The sequence below is a fragment of the Cervus elaphus genome, chromosome 14 (genome assembly GCF_910594005.1).
Source record: "Cervus elaphus chromosome 14, mCerEla1.1, whole genome shotgun sequence".
Lineage (NCBI taxonomy): Eukaryota > Metazoa > Chordata > Mammalia > Artiodactyla > Cervidae > Cervus > Cervus elaphus.
In genome coordinates, this window is record NC_057828.1 from 54,747,995 (window position 1) to 54,768,777 (window position 20,783).

At 45.9% G+C, this 20,783-nt stretch overlaps 1 protein-coding gene across 4 annotated transcripts in view; it reads right to left on the reverse strand.

Annotated features, from left to right (window-relative positions):
* The window catches only part of KAZN (kazrin, periplakin interacting protein), a 1,279,571-nt gene that overhangs the window by 489,214 nt on the left and 769,574 nt on the right, over positions 1-20,783 (reverse strand). For all 4 annotated transcript variants that reach the window (XR_006344824.1, XM_043922881.1, XM_043922880.1 and 1 more), the window contains one exon: positions 16,713-16,953. Coding sequence is in view for 3 of the 4 variants with exons in the window: in XM_043922881.1 (XP_043778816.1) it covers positions 16,713-16,953 (241 nt within the window). In the remaining variant the exon portion in view is untranslated. Of the gene's footprint in view, positions 1-16,712; positions 16,954-20,783 lie in introns of those variants that run through there.

Here is a 20,783-nt window from a genome sequence, read left to right on the forward strand (position 1 = left end):
GAAGGAACCATGGCACCACTGGGAATATGGATGACAAAACATTAAATCCAGATGTAAACTGAATAGCCATCCTGGCTAAAGTTTAAACCACTAAAAACTGGCTCCTGGATAATGTTAGAAGCATGCATGCTCATGAGAGAAGTGATGATTTTGTCGATATTAGTTTGAGGTACATTATCTGTTTTCTCTGAACAACACCCACTACCTCAGCCTGCCAGCCTTTATGAGTTAAGACTTTCAGTCCTTAACCCTCCCTGTTCATTTATGTTGCAAATATCCCTATGATTTCTCATATGAACCATTTATGAATTCTGACCGTGACCTCAAATACAAGTCTAGGTACACATGTGTTTAAAGGGCTGGAAAGCATACTCAGCAGGGCATCACAGGAAGCCTGGCTCCTTCCAGGAGAAAGACCTCTAAGAAACACAGAAATATCAAGAGAAAGACCTGGGATCTAGAAAAAAACATCCAATCTTGCCTTTGTGGGAGAGAAATCGACTGAAGAAAGGAAGAAAATTTCATTCAAAGGGAGGAGAATTCAGAGTTCAATATGCTATTAATAACGAAGAGTTCTATCTATTGAACCCCGAAGTCCACCAAGCTTCATGCCAGGTGCACTATGTGTTATTCCATTAACCCAGGGAGTAATTTTCCCCAGGAAAAAACACACTGGGCAACATCTAAAGACTTTTTTGGTTATCACGTTATAGGGGTACTACCAGCATCCAGTGATGGAGACCAGTGTGTGCATGTTCAGTCACTCAATAATGTCCAACTCTTCGCAACTCTATGGACTATAGCCTGCCTGTCCATGGGATTTTCTCAGCAAGAATACTGAAGTGGGTCAGCATTTCTTCTTCTAGGGGATCTTCCCCACCCAGGGATCAAACCCACATCCCCTGCATTGCCAGTGGATTATTTTACCACTGAGCTACCAGGGAAGCCCGATATAGAGACTAGGGATGCTGACAAATCAACCCACACAGCAAAGAATTTTCTGGCTCAGAATGTCAACAGTGCTGAGAAACTCTGCACTAAACCATTCTAATCACTCCCTAAAGGAGAAATTATCAGCCTCTTGTCACAGAGGTGAAAACTGAGAGCTGTAATGTCCCACAATCTGTTCTATCTCCAGGACTTGGATCAGATCGGTTTCACCCCTTTAAGCCCATATGGGCTTCCCAGGTAGCGTGAGTGGTAAAGAATCTGCCTGCCAATGTAGGAGACATAAGAGACTCGGTTCGAGCCCTGGGCTGGGAAGTTCCCCTGGAGAATGAAATGGCAATCCCCTCCAGTATTCTTGCCTGGAGAATCCCACGGACAGAATCCCATGGTGGGCTACAGCCCATGGGGTTGCAAAGAGTTGGGTGTGACTGAAGTGACTTAGCACAGTACAAGCCCATATATCTGCTATATTATACTGAAGATGGAAATGATCTCATTTCATAAATAAGGAAACTGAGGCTCAGATGTCAAGTGTCTTGCCCTGTATCTCATTGTAACTGGTGGTTCTTTGTCTCTTCATGGTTCTTTTAAGGTCTGTGATGATGACAAAACACAAGTGACTTTACCACTAATCATGAAGCTGCTAACAAATGTTTCTTCCTCTTGTCCATTAACTGTTACACCCCTAGTAATTAACTTTTTGTTTCTGCTCCTTTAGCACTGTAATCTAGTAGTTTTATTGCTCACATCTAACTTGCTGGCTTAATTAATCATTATTAAGCTCCTTGTGTATGCTAAGCACTGTAAAGGTGCTGGATATAAATGGATCAGAAGGCACATGGAAGAGAACTACAAGTTCAAGGGGTTGACAAACTACAGCCCAAAGGGTGCCTGTTTTGTAAATAAAGTTTTATTGAAACACCACCACACCCATTAATTTGCCTATTATCTATGACTGCTTTCACATTATAGCAGCAGGTCTGAGGAATTATAATAGATACTCTTCATTCTGCAAAGACTATAATATTTACTACCTGGCCCTTGACAGAAAAAGCTTACTAGCTCCTATCCTGGATATTGTCACCTTGCTTATTTAACTTATATGCAGAATACATCATATGAAATGCTGGACTGGATGAGTCACAAACTGGAATCAAGATTGCTGGGAGAGATGTCAACAACCTCAGATATGCAGATGATGCCATTCTAATGGCAGAAAGTGAAGGGGAACTAATGAGCCTCTTGATGAGAAAAAGGAGAGTGAAAAAGCTGGCTTAAAACTCAACGTTCAAAAACTAAGATCACGGCATCTGGTCCCATCACTCAAGGCAAGCAGAAGGCAAAACAGTAGAAGCAGTGATAAATTTAGTTTTCTTGGGCTCTAAAATCACTGAGGCTGGTGACTGCAGCCATGAAATTAGAAGAAGCTTGCTTCTTGGAAGGAAAGCTATGACAAACCTAGACAATGTATTAAAAAAGCAAAAATATCACTTTGCAAAGGTCTGTATAGCCTAAACTATGTTTTTTCCAGTGTCTATATATGGTGCAATTGCAATTGTGTGGTGAGAATTGGACCATAGAAAAGACTGAGCACCTAAGAATTGATGCTTTCAAACTGTGGTGCTGGAGAGCACTCTTGGGAGTCCCCTGGATTGCAAGATCAAACCAGTCAATCCCAGAGGAAATCAACCCTGAATGTTCACTGGAAGGACTGATGCTGAAGCTGAAGCTCCAATACTTTGGCCACCTGATGCGAAGAGCCAACTCATCTGAAAAGACTCTGATAATGGGAAAGACTGAAGACAAAAGGAGAAGAGAGTGACAGAGGATGAGATGGTTGGACAGCATCACTGACTCAATGGACATGAACTTGAGCAAACTCGGAGAGACAGTGGAGGACAGAGGAGCCTGGTGTGCTGCAGTCCATGGGGTCTTAAAGAGTCAGACTCAGCTTAGCAACTGAACAGCAACAACAATCCTAGCTCTATCACTCAAGTCACAAGAGCAGGCAATGAAGTGAACTCTGCGCAGAATCAGGGAGTGCTTTCTTTCATGTCCTGTGCAATATTATCTCTTGGCAGAGGTGGGAATCCTAAGTGTTTAATGCTAATACAAATCTAAAACTTAAAAGTACCAAAACATTTTGATCCTTAAAAATACTTTCTGCTTTTCTAGAGCCTACTATAAATAGATCTTCAAATGAAGTTCAAATGTATATTATTTCCATTTTGCTGTCAGAGGTTTGGGAAGCCTTTAGTGACTGTTCCTCATCACATTGAAATGAAACAGAGATCAGACTCCCAGCCATTGCATTAGCTGCTTAGGTGTCAGTTAACCACAGTGGGCTGTCTGCTGAGCTTTAGAGGCTCTGGGCTGATCTCCTCAGGTGCACAGCAAAAGACCCCATTCTAATTTTCCCTGAGTTTTCTGTCAAACTGTTGGACTTTGGTCTGTGGATGAAATTCCACTGATCTGAGTATAAGATCTAGGCGTGAACTTGGAGCAGCAGGAGGTTCCCCCAACTACTCAGGTAGTTACAGCCACATCAGAAGTAAGAACACTCACCTACACAACCAGCAGGCGGAGAATTTAAACCAACATGCTTTGGTTAGTTGTTCATTCAAAGACTCTGATAAAAGAGACCCTGAAGATTTCATAGCATCACCCTGAAGGGACAGTGAAGAGAAAGAAATTAGGCAGATTTCCTGTGATGGCTACATCCTGCCCCGAACACTTGGAGAGAACACACACCCATGTGCTAAGGCCACAGGTCCCCTCACAGATGTGCTTCCCATATGCAAAAATCCTAAACAGTAGTCATGTCAGGTGCAAAAAACTGTCCTCAATGTGGAGTCATTCCCAGATCCAACTGATTAAGACAAGTAGGAGATTCCCCTGGTGCCAATCTGCTCTGATTTACAGGTCCCTAAGCTCAATAAAGGACAGAAATGGCATGGACCTAACAGAAGCAGAAGATATTAAGAAGAGGTGGCAAGAATACACAGAAGAACTGTACAAAAAAGATCTTCATGACCCAGATAATCACAATGGTGTGATCACTCACCTAGAGCCAGATATCCTGGAATGTGAAATCAAGTGGGCCTTAGAAAGCATCACTACGAACAAAGTTAGTGGATGTGATGAAATTCCAGTTGAGCTATTTCAAATCCTGAAAGATGATACTGTGAAAGTGCTGCACTCAATATGCCAGCAAGTTTGGAAAACTCAGCAGTGGCCACAGGACTGGAAAAGGTCAGTTTTCATTCCAATCCCTAAGAAAGGCAATCCCAAAGAATGCTCAAACTACCACACAATTGCACTCATCTCACACACTAGTAAGGTATTGCTCAAAATTCTCCAAGCCAGACTTCAGCAATACGTGAACCGAGAACTTCCAGCTGTTCAAGCTGGTTTTAGAAAAGGCAGAGGAACCAGAGATCAAATTGCCAATATCCACTGGATCATCAAAAAAGCAAGAGAGTTCCAGAAAAACATCTATTTCTGCTTTATTGACTACGCCAAAGCCATCGACAATGTGGATCACAATAAACTGTGGAAAATTCTGAAGGAGATGGGAATACCAGACCACCTGACCTGCCTCTTGAGAAACCTGTATGCAGGTCAGGAAGCAACAGTTAGAACTGGACATGGAACAACAGACTGGTTCCAAATAGGAAAAGGAGTATGTCAAGGCTGTATATTGTCACCCTGCTTATTTAACTTCTATGCAGAGTACATTACGAGAAACGCTGGGCTGGAAGAAGCACAAGCTGGAATCAAGATTGCCGGGAGAAATATCAATAACGTCAGATACACACATGACACCACCCTTATGGCAGAAAGTGAACAGGAGCTAAAAAGCCTCTTGATGAAAGTGAAAGAGGAGAGTGAAAAAGTTGGCTTAAAGCTTAACATTCAGAAAACTAAGATCAAGGCATCCGGTCCCATCACCTCATGGTAAATAGATGGGGAGACAGTGGAAACAATGTCAGACTTTATTTTTGGGGGCTCCAAAATCACTGCAGATGGTGATTGCAGCCATGAAATTAAAAGACGCTTACTCCTTGGAAGGAAAGTTATGACCAACCTAGATAGCATATTAAAAAGCACAAACATTACTTTGTCAACAAAGGTCCATCTAGTCAAGGCTATGGTTTTTCCAGTAGTCATGTATGGATGTGAGAGATGGACTGTGAAGAAAGCTGAGCGCTGAAAAATTGATGCTTTTGAACTATGGTGTTGAAGAAGACTCTTGAGAGTCTCTTGGACTCCAAGGAGATCCAACCAGTCCATCCTGAAGGAGATCAGTCCTGGTGTTCATTGGAAGGACTGATGCTGAAGCTGAAACTCCAATACTTTGGCCACCTCATGCGAAGAGTTGACTCGTTGGAAAAGACCCTGATGCTGGGAGGGATTGGGGGCAGGAGGAGAAGGGGATGACAGAGGATGAGATGGCTGGATGGCATCACCGAGTCCACGGGCATGAGTTTAAGTAAACTCCAGGAGCTGGTGATGGACAGGGAGGCCTGGCGTGCTGCGATTCATGGGGTCGCAAAGAGTCAGACACGACTGAGTGACTGAACTGAACTGCGTTAAGGGGGGGCTGTGTGCTGTGCTTAGTCGCTCAGTCGTGTCCGACTCTTTGCGACCCCATGGACTGGAGCCCGCCAGGCTCCTCTGTCCATGGGGATTCTCCTGGCAAGAATACTGAAGTGGGTTGCCATGCCCTTCTCCAAGGGATCTTCCCGACACAGGGACTGAACCCAGGTCTCCCACATTGCAGGTGGATTCTTTACTGTTGAGCCACCAGGGAAGGCTTTAAGGGAGGCTAGAAGAAGAGAAAGTCTAAGCTAAGGCGTGAATAAGATAGGTCATTAAAAGAGAAATCAAATGATTGTAAATCCCCACGGAGATGATGAAAGAACTCAATGCAAAAAAATAAGACTAAATCTGTAAAACTGATTGTCCTTTCACCATGGAAGGACACTGGATGTGGGAGCACAGAGTATGAGAGATGGTGTCACTATCCAGGACTTAAAAGACAGAGGGCCCATGCTCAAGAGGGAGTGGCCAGGACTTCCCTCATGATCCAGTGGTTAAGAATCTGCCTGTCAATAAAGGGACATGGGTTTGATCCCAGGTCTGGGAAGATCCCACATGCCATGGGGCAACTAAGGCTGTGAGTTGCAACCACTGCAGCCCGCATGCCCTAGAGTCCATGCTGTGCAACAGGAGAACCCACCACAATGAGAAGCCTGTGCACCCCAACTAGAGAGCAGTCCCTGCTCGCCGTAACTAGAGAAAATCTGCACATAGCAATGAAGACCCAGCACAATCAAAAACAAACAAATAAATATTTTTAAAAGGGAGATAAAGGTCAAGGCAAGGTCAGATCTCACCCCATCAAAAGTTCTGGAGCCGCCCTCTGTCACCATTGTGCAGTCACAGTGGGATCTTACAGTGGGAGAAACAGGAGAATTTGGTTCAATGACCAACTCAACAATCTTGAACAAATCAGCTTAAATCACTGTGCCTCAGTTTCCTTATTTGAGAACTAGATTGGTGTGTCTACCTTAATTCCATCCTATGGGCCAGTGGGTAGGATCCACAGAGACATTGCCTATGCAAGTCTTTGTATGCTGCAAAGATCTGGGTAGAGTAAACTCTAGTGTTTCCCTAGCAACTCCTGGGTGCAAAGGAAGACTACTGGGTAAACGCAGAAGCCTGGAAAAAGGATTCTGAGCCTTGGCTTTGTGAATGGAGGATGCTATCCAGAGTTTGTGCTTTAGAGGCAAAGTAATAACACTGAAAGTGTTGAAGGATGGGTTTTGACTTATTCCATGGTGGAACAAGGGCTTCTGGTGGCTCAGCAGTAAAGAATCTGCCTGCAATGCAGGAGACTCAGGAGACCGGAGGTCTGAGCCCCAGGTTGGGAAGATCCCCTGGAGGAGGAAATGGCCACCTGCTTCAGTATTCTTACCTGGACAACCCCAGGGACAGAGAAGCCTAGCAGGCTACAGTCCATGGGATCACAAAGAGTCAGACACCAGTGAGCAACTAGAGCACGCAGGCATGGTGGGATCAACCCATGTGTCAACCAGCTGAGTTTTAACAAGGTCTGTTCTACTGGTTGATGATCATGACCCACACTGTAGAAAAGCCAACCAGGGATTATGCTCCTTCCTCAGAGGACATCTATTAAGACTTAAACGTGCCTCCTTGCAGGGCTACCTGGTACCGAGTCAAACTGTGACAGAGCAATCAGAGCATGTCTGCTAGCCAACGGGCTGACAGTCTTCACAAAATGACCTTTCTGTTGATTCTCAAATCTAAGATGTGTCAAAAGATAGTCCCATTTTTTTTTTCTCACTTCATATAGTAAACCTTGTAGGAACAAGCAAAGCAATCCACTTGGTGAATGCATTAATTAAGATAATCAATATACATATAATCACAGGTCAGTTCTCCTCAGTCATCATTCATCAAGCTCTATGGTACCACAATTGCACTCTCCGGGGTCAGTATCAAATTTCTAAATTTCATACCTTGCTATCTTCAGGAAATAGTGAACACAGAATTTCAAAATAGCAAAAATGATGGGGAAAGGGTGACCTAAATCCCACTGTGTTCCAAATTGCACTAACTGAATTAAAGACACCATCCTCAGTGGTTTTAAAAAAAAATTCAACCTAATCAAGGAAAGTGAGCTACGCTGCAGCAGACAAGAAGCCCCAGTCTTGACCAGGAAGATAATACAGGGGGTGAGCAGAGCTACACCTGCATTGAAATTCATCTCTTTTGGAGGAAAAAACAACTATTATTCAAGATCTAAACCCTGTGTCATTCACATCTTCCTTCTTTGGGGGAGAAAGTCTCAGCCAGGAGCTATTCTCTGTAGGATCCAATCCCAACCTACCCCCAAAGTTGCACTTTTTAATAATCTCTCATGGTCAGTTTAACCTTAGTAGGCAAATCAATGTATTTTCCCAGCATGCTTTTATTACATATTGCTACTGTCATGGACATCTGTGAAGCCATCTCTATTTGTCACTCCATCATCTATTTTCCCATTACACCTGTCTAGACCTTTATTATAAAATGTAATTATATTTCCATGTCAGTCACACCTACTAAACTATGAGTGCCAGGATAGCTTGCTCCATATCTTATTAAATCTCTGGTCCTTGAACCTGTGTACCTAATCTCTCAAAATAGATGGAGACAGAGAGAAGAGAAGGGGAAAAGAAGAAAAGGAAAAAGAAGAGGAGTGGGTAAGTAGCTCTGTAGGCAAAAAAGACGAAACCATACTCCTGGCATTTCCTTGTGCTGCTTGCCTGGTACCTTGATATTTTGTTGTAGAGAAGCAGGTGGGCTCCAGGGTCAGTTGAACCTGTATTTCAATCCCGCAGATGACCACGGTCCAGAGCGTGGAAAAACAATGAAACCGTTCTGAGCCTCAATTTGTTCATTTGTAGAATGGAGATGAGAACATTACCCAACTCACTGTGATAGGAAAGTAGATGAAACAGTGTTATCAATCACACTGCACAGAGTTTGGGAGAGTCAGGAAAAACGTCTCAACAGATGCTGGCTATTGCTATCACTGTGCTCTTGGATGACCTCCAAGGTCTCTGCAGCTCCCCAGTTCTGCTCCTGGAACATCCCTTTTCCTCAATATGAGTCAAGCCCCTGGTAAGAAGGTCCCGGGTTCACTGTCCCCTTTCCCAAACAGTTCAGTCCTCTCTGTGACTCTCAGCGGCCTAAGCCCAGCAGCCAGGCAGAGAGAAGGAAGATTCTTACATTTGAACACAGCTCTGCCACTGAGCTGCCTTGTTACCTCTGGCCAGATACCTTTCTGGCTACAGACTCCATAGCAGTGACAAAGCATATTTTGTTCTGTGGAGCTCTAAGGATTTATGATGAAAGACTTAATGTCTGACATGCAAATCCTAACTACAACTACCATGATGCCAGCTTTAGAACAAAAATTATTTCTTGGGCAGGAATGGGAAAAACTATGTAAAGTTGAACAACATCCTAGCTGGGACAGCAGGAATCTCTGGAGTCACATTTACTTGGGTTCATCTACTAGTTCTTCCACTTGCGAGCTTAGTGACCCTGGGAAAGTCACATAACCTTTCTGGGCCTCAACTTTCTCATGTGTAAGGTGGCAAACCCAGTACTCACCTCAGAAGGCAGTTTAAAAGATGAATTGAGAGAATACAGAAAAAATGTTTAGAACATGCTAGTGTTGACATGTGTCAAATAAAGACTCAGTTAAAACCATGTGTCATTAAACCTAGACAGTATATTAAAAAGCAGAGACATCACTTTGCTGATAAAGGTCTGTATCGTCAAACCTATGGTTTTTCCAGTAGTCATATGCAAATGTGAGAGTTGGACCCTAAAGAAGGATGAGCGCTGAAGAATGGGTGCTTTCAAACTGTAGTGCTGGAGAAGACTCTTGAGAGTCCCTTGGACTGCAAGGAGATCAAACCAGTCAATTTTAAAGAAAATCAATCCTGAATATTTATTGGAAGGACTGATGCTGAAGCTCCAATACTTGGGGCACCTGATGTGAAGAGCTGACTCACTGGAAAAGACTCTGATGCTGGGAAAGACTGAATGAAAAAAGGAGAAGAGGGCAGCAGAGGATGAGATGGTTAGACAGCATCACTGACTCAATGGACAAGAATTTGAGCAAACTCTGGGAGACAGTGAAGGACGGGGGTGGGCCTGGAGTGCTTCAGTGCATGGGGACACAAAGAATCAGACATGACTGAACAACTGAACAATAACAACCATTAAACCAATGAGCTTCATGTAAAAACATGACAAAGTCTGCACATTCTGTAACTCAGTAATTGAGCATTCATTCATTCATTCACTCAATAATCACTTACTAAGCTCTCGCTCTGTGCCAGGCAATGTTCTAGGTGCTGCAAAGGGAGCAGAAAATAAAGCAGATGAAATGATCTGCTCTTACCGAGTTACCGTTCTAAGATTCACAACTGGGGCCTCCTTTAGTCTGTGGCATAAAAAATGGTTTTCAGCCAGGGATGATGTGGTCCCCAGGGGATACCTGGCAATATCTGGAGACATTGTGCATTGTCACAACTGCTGTGTGGAAGGTCCACTGACATCTGCTGGGCAGAGGACAGGGATGCTGCTAAATACCCTAAAGAGCACACAATGTCCCTCCAACAAAGAATTATCCTGACCCAAATGACAACAATGCCAAGACTGGGAAACCCTAGCATAAAGGAATCTGTGAGTAGTTACAAGTCTTTTGTTGGGCATGGTCCTGGGCCATTGGAGACTACTGAGGTCACTAGGAGAGAACCTAGGAAAGGAAATGTATGACTAGGAGGGAGACAAATAAGACTGCAGGATGCCAGTCTTGCCTGGAATCATCCTTCCCAAGAGAGAAAGCATACAAAGTCTAGGGAGTAGGAGGCCCCAATCCCTGAATAAAGTTGGTTCTTTTCATTGGTGACAAGTGGCCCTTGGGTTGCTAACCTTGCAAGTAGATCTTGAACACCCAGTGTCTTGTGATGTACCCAAGAGGTGAGCTCCGACAACCATAATGAAGTGCCAAAGGTGAGTGTAAAGTAATAGCTCTGGACGCACCTTCCTTTAGAGGGTACTATGTCCTTAATGATTTGTATTACTTCTTAATGATACACATCACAATCTGTAGAGCTGAGACAATATTGAGAATGGAGGTTCTTTATGTCCCCTTTCCTCCAGCATTTGCTCTGGTAGAAGAGGAGAGGTTGGGGGGAGCTGGGAAGGTGGCTGCCCCTCCCATTTCTCTCCATCCTCCCAGCCTGACTCCCCATTACAGAAGGTGCAGAGGCCTCGGGGGTGCTTTGCTTGCAGACCTGCCTGTAACAAGCTCCATCTGAGCTCTTGTGCTAGGGTCTCAGTTCATCAGAGGGGTAGAGGGGACAGGGGCTTTTCATAAGTGTGACCCAAAGGCCCAGCAAGGCCAAGTCAACAAAGACACTAAAACAAATTGAGAACCCATGATGTCCCATCACACAGAAGCCACCTGCTCTAACAGTTGTTCTTGCCAAACTCATTAAAACTATATTCAGCATCTTTCATGTTTCCAGCAGCTTAGGATTCCAAGGGAGAAGCATGTCTACAGCGCACAGCCTTGAGTCTGCCACCTAGATCTGAGGTGCATCAAACCAGAAAGGATGTTACAGACTCATTCAACCACATGGGGAGGAAGAAAAGATTCCTTTCACTGGATTCCCTCCAGCTTTTTCATAGTCAAGATGGGCCTGGTAGGGGACCTTGAAGATGGTGACATGGGCCAGCAGGATGCTAACCTGTCCTGAGTTGTCAGGTATCATCTGCCACAATAGATGGTCACTCTCTTGGGTTGGGAAGATCCCCTGGGGAAGGAAACAGTAACTCACTCCAATAATTTTGCCTGGGAAATCCCATGGACAGAGGAGCCTGGTGGGTTACAGTCTGTGGGGTCGCAAAGAGTTGGACATGACTGAGGGCACACACCCATGCGCGCTCCTGGCTTCAGAGAAGCTGTCTTTTCCTAAACGATTCTGCCTGGAGTGTCTTTGCCTGCATTTCAGATGACTAGGACATTGCAATGACTGCTGGTGGTGGCGCCCCTTGTCATCCCATGTGTTACTCACCCTAATATCCAGCCCAAACAGTATGGACTCGTTTTCATTTACAAGATCACTTAAAAACCCATTCCTTAGCCTCAGCAGGCAGAACAAGTTCCACTCTTGCCTGATAGATGGCAGGGGGTAAGCTGCCAAGCACTAAGGCTCACACAAACCCATACTGGAAAAAGTCTGAAAAACACTGAGAAATTCATGTGGATTTCACTTGCCTTTGCTACATAACTCAGGAATAAATATAAATGAAATATGCAATGAATATGGCCAGGACCCCAGGCTTGACCTTCTGGGCCCCATATGACTTGCACGGTGAGCCGGCAGCATTCCAATGAGCATGCCCCACCTGCCAAGTCCATCTGCTACAAGCTCACTGGCAGCCAGGAAGTCACAAATTATAACCTACAGGATTCCTCAAAAGTGCCAGCAGTCTTAGGGAGTAGAGAGGGCGAAGGTGTGGGGAGAGCCTGCCGTGTCTTACATGGGGAGGATGTGTGATTAGGCTCCTATTATAAAAATCAGATTGGCTCAGACTTAGGATCAAAAAAGCTTTGAAAAACCTCAGTCAATCCTGAAATGCTGGAAGCATGAAATTAACCAGAACCAGAAATTTCACCTCAGGGGTCCTCCAAAGGCATTTTCCAAAGACAGTACAAAGATAGTAAATACTAGCCAATCAATAACTAATTTCATTCACGCTGTACTGATCTGTACGTAATCTCTTGGTGACCATGCACGGTGATTTTCAGGAAGAATTTTGAAATCCCATCTCATGACAGCCTACCAGATTAGGAAAAGACAGACAAGTCTCTTACAGCCCATGGATATGACTGGAGAAACCAAGGCATAGGTTCTGGATGAGCTCTGTAACTTAGGGGTGAGCCAAGAGAAGTCCCCAAGATTCTACTGCACTTAGTCTCATTCTCTCTACCACATGAAAATTCTCTTTTTCAAAAAAGATAAAAGTCTACTTGAGAAAACAAGAGTACACAGAGGCAGAATGAAGTGGAAAGGGGTTGCCAAAAGAGAACTCATTTTGCAAAGCAACAGTGTCTAGCATCTCCGCAGACTATTCACACATTCAATTCGGTCCCAAGGTAATTTATACTTCACCAAAGGGTTTCCAGTGTTATCATAATGCTAGATAAGAGCCATCAGACCTGAAGTCACAGTCTATTTTAATGCCTAGGGGGAAAAAAAAAAACTTGCATCTATTTATGGAAATTTACAAAGGTGTAAGAAAATGACCCTTTTCCCCCTCCTAATCTAACAGATGCAGTAGACAGTAAGTCCTCAACACCCACGAAAGATGCTATGAACATTTCCACTTACATAGGCATATAAATACAACCATTTCCTTAAAAAACACACAAATCATGGCAGTAGGTATGCATCCTACTGAGCATAGGTATTTTATGTTATATACAGTTAAACACCTATTTGCATTGGGTACAGTGGAGCTTAATTGTTTTAGTCTATGCATAGCAAAGCAATCAACTGAATCTAATATTAGCCATTCATTAGATAAAACATTTTCAGAGAAACAAACTGCTATATTTTCCCCTCAAAGAACAGCAAGCATTTTAAACACATTTCCCAGAGATGTTACGCTGAGGAAAACAGCTTAGAAATGTTACTTTAAACAAATCCGTTCTCTGGCTACCAACAACAAGACAAATTGGAACAAATGCTTGGCTCTGTTCTTTCCAAGCCTCCTTCTGTCCACCTGTCAAAGGCAGTCGTGACCTCACCAACCCAAGAGGCAGCTTTGGAGCCTTGAGAAGAGCCACCCTGCACGGATGCCCTGCGCTCCGCATGCCAGCATCCTCATTAGGGATTATCCGACTCACTTGAAGCTGGGAGAGAGAAGATGGGCTGGCTGCCAAGCGTTCTTTCAACATAGATTCTGAAAGAAGATCCTGCAAAGTGTTGAAAGCCCAGATTTTCAGCAGTTCACTTTCCAGACTCCGTTACGTAGCAACAATGCCCGCTCACAGAGGGTACCAACCAAGGTAATATTTTGTTTAAATGACACACTGCATTAACTCTCTAGGAAAACCCAAGTTTTCTTCATCGACTTACCTACTGTCAGATATCCTCACTGGGACAAAACATACACTGGTGGATTGGTGAGCTTGTTTAATTCATCAAAAATAAAATTTTAACAAAAGTATCTGGAAATGGATCGAACAGTTTCTCAGCAGGGAGAGCAAAAGATGACTCTTCCTTGTAACCATTTGTGCTAATATTATTAAAAGGACATTAACATGCATTTCATATGTGCATAATGCCCTTTAGTTAAAAAAATAACTTATACAGTTGCATGATAGAGGATGAGATGGTTGGATGGCATCACTGACTCGATGGACATGAGTTTGAGCAAGCTCCGGGAGATGGTGAAGGACAGGGAAGCCTGACGTGCTGCTGTCCTTGGGGTCGCAAAGAGTCGGACACGACTGAGCGACTGAAACACTTGCATTTTGAAAGATACTCATTCAAATCCGTGATTTGAAAAGTGATAACTCAACAACAGTAAATACTCATGCACTTTGAGCCCATCGACTTACACCAACACAGACAAAATTAGAACAGAAGACTAATTTGGAAGAACAGTGAGGAATCCCCAAGAACTGAGCTTCTGCGAGCCTTCCTGGAGGTATGTTACAAAGAAGCATAAGAAAGCCAATCAACCACACTTTGAAATTAACCCAAGAGAGCCCAGCGCTTCCCTTTAGGAATAGGAGAGCACTAGCAGAAGACACTACCAGACACCTCTGCAGAAGGTTTCTGTTCCAGCAGAATGCTGCCACATGTCATGAGAACACAAAGCAAAACAAAATAAAAACAAACCCCAAAACACTCACAGAGGCTAAACAGTGCGAAAGGACTGTATGAAGGAATGGTTACTATATATAAGTAAATGATACCCCACTGAATGTACATGGGGGTCTTGTTTTCTTTTCAACCATCACATCAGTTTAAATTGACATCAATTTAGAGGGCTATGTGGCCAACCATTAAGCTGAGTTAAAATCTTCAACATTTTATTTTCTGATTATAAAATCATTAAACTCTCCCAGCAAAGGTTTTGAAAAATACCGATGGTACACAGACGAAAAATCAAAACCATCCTTCCTCCAGCCACCCACAGACAGCCCCTGGCCTGGGGAGGCACACGTCTCAGAATATAAGGAAGCTGCCGGTTTTGTGTGTTTTCAGGGATATCAAGAGATCCAAAAGCCATTTCCATTTCCACAGCCTTGTGCATTTTTGTAGGGAAAAAAGAAAAAGGAAACAGCCCCTGACTGCTCCACTACAACAATTTAACCATCAGCTAAGTATCACAGTTTCCAAGTTGAGTTTATAGATCATTGTGGCCCGACCTCCTTAGCGTGCTCAGACTGCACTAGACCCAGGACTCAGATAAAAGCCACTTAACTTTTCCTCGGCTGAGAAAGGGGCGGATGGTGGGAAATAAACCAGCATTGTTCAGTCTGCTTTACCACAGCTTTTGATTCTCAGCAAAATGCCAGTTCTCTGCTATTTTTTAAGGCTGGAAGCATCCGTGCTGATAAAAAGTAAAGCCTGACCATGGCGTCTAACTTCTCTTTTTTGCCCAGGTGCCAGCAGAGAGCATCTTCCACACACAATGACATAACAAGGGATAAATGACAGAATAACCAGATACCCACCTTGAAAACTGTGCAGCAAGCACCATTCTCACACCTTCCCACCATGACGTCATGCTACTTTGGTACCAAATTATTGCCCCGATTCCTAAGACTCCTGACGGACTCCGGAAGTACCAAGTTAAGATCTGAGTTGAACATAAACTGCTAATGTTCAAGCTTAACATCTCACACCAAAAAAAAAAAAAAAAAAGGCATGCCTACTGCAGGAAGGTAAGGAAGAAACAGAGGCTGACAGAGAGAAGGCATTCCTATGAAACCAGACTCGCTCGCTCTCTCTCAACACTTAGGAGAAGCCTTTGAAATAACAACAAAACCAGAAAATCCTTCTGGGCCACTGGTACATTAAGTCATTAAGTGACATATTTACACAAGTGACCCTCCTAGACTGGATTTTTTTTTTTTTTTTGGTCACATCCAGGATTTCAGTAGTTTAGTTTGCAATCAAATGACATTAATAATCAGTGACAACTTTTCTTAAGGGGCAATTAGACAAAAAAAGGGGGGAAAATCCTGAAAATCCATTCTGCACCTCTAATTTACAGAAAACAAACAGTATGGATTTTTTTTTTTTTTTGATGCTTCCTCCATCTTTAACCCTTGTATGAGGGTTTCAGAGCTTCATCACTGTCAGTGTCAACACAGACTGTCCTTTTTCCCCTTCTCCTCCTAACTGCAAAGAGTCCCTTCAAGCAGCAGCTACCTGGAAACCCACCATCTACGCCGCCTTCATTTCGCCAGGAGCCCATCACTCAGCCTTTGAGGTCTAAGATTTCCCCGTGGAAAGTGCTCTCAGTGTTTATATTTGCTGGAAATTTAAACTCCCTGCTGAGCACAACATCTACTGTTGCATTGATATAATTCCACTGCCTGCGCGATCTCAAACGGGGAGAAAATAAAGTCCAGATGCAATCGAGACAAGGGATTTGGCATTCGTGGAGAAAAGTGCAAACCAGTCCAATCCTCTACCCCAAACGCGGCAGCAGAGCCTGGCGCTCCCTCTCGGGCATTCGTTCCAAGGAAAGGAGCCTCCGGAACTGGGGGGGAAGCTGTGGCATTCACCCCTGCAAAGGCCCGAGCATGAAAAGTTTGCCCACGGAGCTGGGGGCTGTGTACCATCTAAAGGGCACTTTCTGCCGCGGGGGGGGACCTGCCGGCTGCGCCTAGCTTGCGCTGGCCGGGGCCGGCGTGACCGTGTGAACCCGTGCACGCTGCGCCCGGGTTTTCGTTAATGACAGCAGACTGCAACTCCCAGCAGGGGAGCAGTACCGGCCACCGCCGGGCGGAAAGGGTTGCAAGCCACAATGCAAGGCGGTTTCGCCGCGGGCGTGGGGGGCAACGAGTCCCCGGGCACCTCCGGGTCCGGTCCAGGTCTGGCTCGCTCGCCTCTCCTCCGACCCGGGCGCCAGGAGATCCCTACCTTGCGCGCTGTGCTGGTGGTTCTCCATGTTCGCCGCCGCCGAGTCCGCCGCCGCCGAGGCGCTGGCCGCCGCTCCCGGGCCCGGGCCGGGGCCGCCGCCGCCGCTCAATTCCGCCAGTCTCCGGTTGGTGGCCGTGAGTTCGGCTCGCAGGTTGGTCACCTCCTGACTGGCCGACTGGACCGCCCCATCGATGCGGAGCGCGAGCTGCTTATTGTCTTCCATCATGCTCAGGATTTTGGCCTGGGGGCGAGAGAGGTGACAAAGAGCTGCATGATGCGCGGGGGTTGGGGGGCGCGCGGCCGGGCACCCCCGGCTCTACCTGTTGGGTCCCCAGCGGCCCGGCTTCCCCGAGCCCCGACCCCCAGGCACCGGCAGCGCCGGCTCCTCCGGCGCAGGAATGACAGCGGCGCTTCCAGCCGGAGCCGCGGCGGAGCGAGGCGGAGGGCTGGGGAGGGGGGAAGGGGGGAGGAGAAAGAGGAGGAGGAGCAGAGATCGCCGAGACCCCGGCGCGGAGAGCGACTCGGAGAAGGACACCGCGCGCCGCCAGGCACTCTTTCAATGGAGCCTACCATTCGCCGCGCGCTCAGGAGGGGGCAGGGACCCGGGGCGGGGGCGCTGCCTCGGCCTCCAGCGCCCCCCACCTCCGGGACACACCCCCTCGTGGGGCGGGTGCGGCGGGCGGTGGCCCAGCGTGGGCCGAGGTGGCGCCCCTGGCCAGGGGTGGGGGGACGCCTGCTCCCAGGCCCGCTCTCGGTCCCCTCCCTGGAGCGGTGGGGCGGCCCCCGCCCTGGCGAACTCGCGCCTAGCGCGGGTGCAGGGACTGGGGAGGAGGTGGGTGCTTGGGAGAGAGGGGTGCTCGGAAGAGGGGCCCCGGAGGGGAGCGGAGATGGAGCTCCGGGGGAGGGGGCTGCTTGCCCGCGCTCTGGAGTGGAGTTCTTGCTTAGCTGTTTCCTTCAAATGCGGTTAGGAATGTTCAGCGGGGAACTGGGCTACTGCCCCGCGTGCCTCTCACTGTCCACCCCCACCCTACTCCATCCCACTCCACCTTCATCTTCAGCGCCCCAACCTGTGTTGTCTCCCCTTCCTCTGAAGAATCGCCCTTTCCTTCCCCAGGGTGGATCACTGGCGCTGTGGCCTCCCCACCGCCCGGAAATGGTGGGTGCACAGATCGGTGGCCTTAGCCAGTCTTAGGCTTCTTAGCTGGGCTAAATATTGGGGGGCAAAAGGAATTCGGCCAGGAGAGAAGTCTGGAAGGCTTCATGGGGCTTCCCTCTTCCTCCCCCTGCTAGGAGTGTGGAGGCCCCGCTGCCTCAGTTTACCTCGCTCCTTCTTCCTGGGACAACAGAAGTAACCTTAAAGTTGATACACCCATCAAGTGCCTCTTTCTCCAGGGGGAGCACAGGCTTTGCATTTTTCACTGGGGCCCTGGATTCCAGCCACCAGACCTTGTTACCATAGCAAGCTTCATTCCATGCAAATAGGACCATTTAAAACAGTCAGTGTAACCCGGAACAACTGGACAAGCTCGCACCACCATTCCAGCTGGGTCAACCTCAGGAGGACAGCTCAGAGCCAGCTGCAGGAGCTGAGGGTCTTCTGCCCTCCCTGGAGGTTGCTCACCCTCCAGATTCAGCAGCACTTGTTGGAAGCCTACTGTGTGCAAAGTACTCGGGATGCACTGTCATCTCTGAAGTAAGGATTATTTTTCCCAATTTGTTGTTTTTCATTCACTAAGTCGCCTCTGAATCTTTGCGTCCCCATGAACTACAACATGCCAGGCTTCCCTGTCCTTTACTGTCTCCCAGAGCTTGCTCAAATTCATGTTCATTGAGTCCATGATGCTATCTCAGCATCTCATCCTCTGCCGCCCTCTTCTCCTTTTCCCAGTTTAGACATGAGGAAACTGAGGCTCTGGGCAGGGTAAGCAGTTTACCCCAGGGACCCACAGAAATCAGGTGAAAGCAGGACTGGGAGTGAGCAGTCATTTGATTCTAGTTAGCCCCACTGTGCCTTGGGTGCCAGGTGTTGCGTTATGTTTCCTTTTATATGGGACCATAAAAACCAGGACAGGGAACCATGGCATACTACAGTCCATGGGGTCCTAAAGAGTTGGACAGGACTAAGCGACTGAAGAACAAATAAACTGACTCTTGCTCTGTCCCCCTGTGAGCACTAACGAGCTTTTGTAAGAGGGCAGGACAGTATTAATGGAGCTGTGACAGCATACTTAAGTTTCTCCTCTGTGCACTCTGCTCTGCTGACTGGCCAGCTGGGTCTTGAACCCCTGACCTTAGTCTCGTTAGCACAAGTTCTAACCCAGTGGACCAACAAAGGAACTTAGACTACTTGGGTTTTGGTAAACCAGAATTTAGTTCTTTGAAGTATTTCAGTTTCCTTATGGAGGAACCATCAAAAATAGAACTTTGTGGGTCTTCAAAAGGCAGGTATGTATTATGTTCAGCCAGTGTGCAAAACGCTTTGGTTCTTTAAACAGTTAAACATAGAATTACTTATAAGACTCAGCAATTCCACTCCTGGATATATACCACAGATATAAAACAGATATTCAAACAAAAATTTGTTCACAAGTGTTCACAGAAGCATTATTCACAACAGCTGGAAGGTGAAACCACCCAAATGTTTGCCAGCAGATGAATGCATAAATACATTGTGGTATATCCATACAATGGAACGTTACTCGGCTATGGAAAGGGTTATAGTACTGACACACACGACAATGTGGACAAACCTCAGTAACATTCTGCGAAGTGATGGAAGCCTTCGACTGTATGGATCACAATAGACTGTGGAAAATTCTGAAAGAGATGGGAATACCAGACCACCTGACCTGAGAAAACTGTATGCAGATCAGGAAGCAACAGTTAGAACTGGACATGGAACAACAGAGTGGTTCCCAATAGGAAAAGGAGTACGTCAAGGCTGTATATTGTCACCCTGCTTATTTAACTTCTATGCAGAGTACATCATGAGAAACTCTGGACTGGAGGAAGCACAAGCTGGAATCAAGATTGCCGGGAGAAATATCAATAACCTCATGTATGCACATGACACCACCCTTATGGCAGAAAGTGAAGAACTAAAGGGCCTCTTGATGAAAGTGAAAGAGGAGAGTGAAAAAGTTGGCCTAAAGCTCAACATTCAGAAAACTAAGATCAAGGCATCCGGTCCCATCACTTCATGGCTAATAGATGGGGAAACAGTGGAAACATTGTCAGACTTTATTTTTCTGGGCTCCAAAATCACTGCAGATGGTGATTGCAGTCATGAAATTAAAAGACGCTTACTCCTTGGAAGGAAAGTTATGACCAACCTAGATAGCATGTTAAAAAGCCGAGACATTACTTTGGTCAACAAAGGTCCGTCTAGTCAAGGCTATGGTTTTTCCGGTGATCATGTATAGATGTGAGAGTTGGACTATAAAGAAAGCTGAGCACCGAAGAATTGCTGTTTTTAATCTGTGGTGTTGGAGAAGACTCTTGAGAGTCCCTTGGACTGCAAGAAGATCCAACCAGTCCATCCTAAAGTATATCTGTCCTGGGTGTTCATTGGAAGGACTGATGTTGAAGCTGAAACTCCAATACTTTGGCCACCTGATGCAAAGAGATGACTCATTTGAAAAGACCCTGATGCTGGGAAAGATTGAGGGCAGGAGGAGAAAGGGATGTCAGAGGAAGAGATGGTTGGATGGCATAACCGACTCAATGGACATAGGTTTGAATGGACTCTGGGAGTTGGTGATGGACAGGGGGGTCTTGCATGCTGTGGTTCATGGGGTCACAAAGAGTTGGACATGACTGAGCGACTGAACTGAAGTGAAGGAAGCCAGACACAGAAGATTACATTTTGTAGGATTTCATTGATATGAAATATCTAGAGTAGGAAATCTATGGAGACAAAGCAGATTTGTGGTTACCAGGAGTTGTGGGGAGGGGAGAGTGTGCAGAACTACTTAACAGAGACTGAATTTTATTTTGGAGTGTTAAAAATGTTTTGGAACTAGAGAGAGGTTGTGTTTGCACAACATTGAGAATGAAGTAAATGTTGTCTAA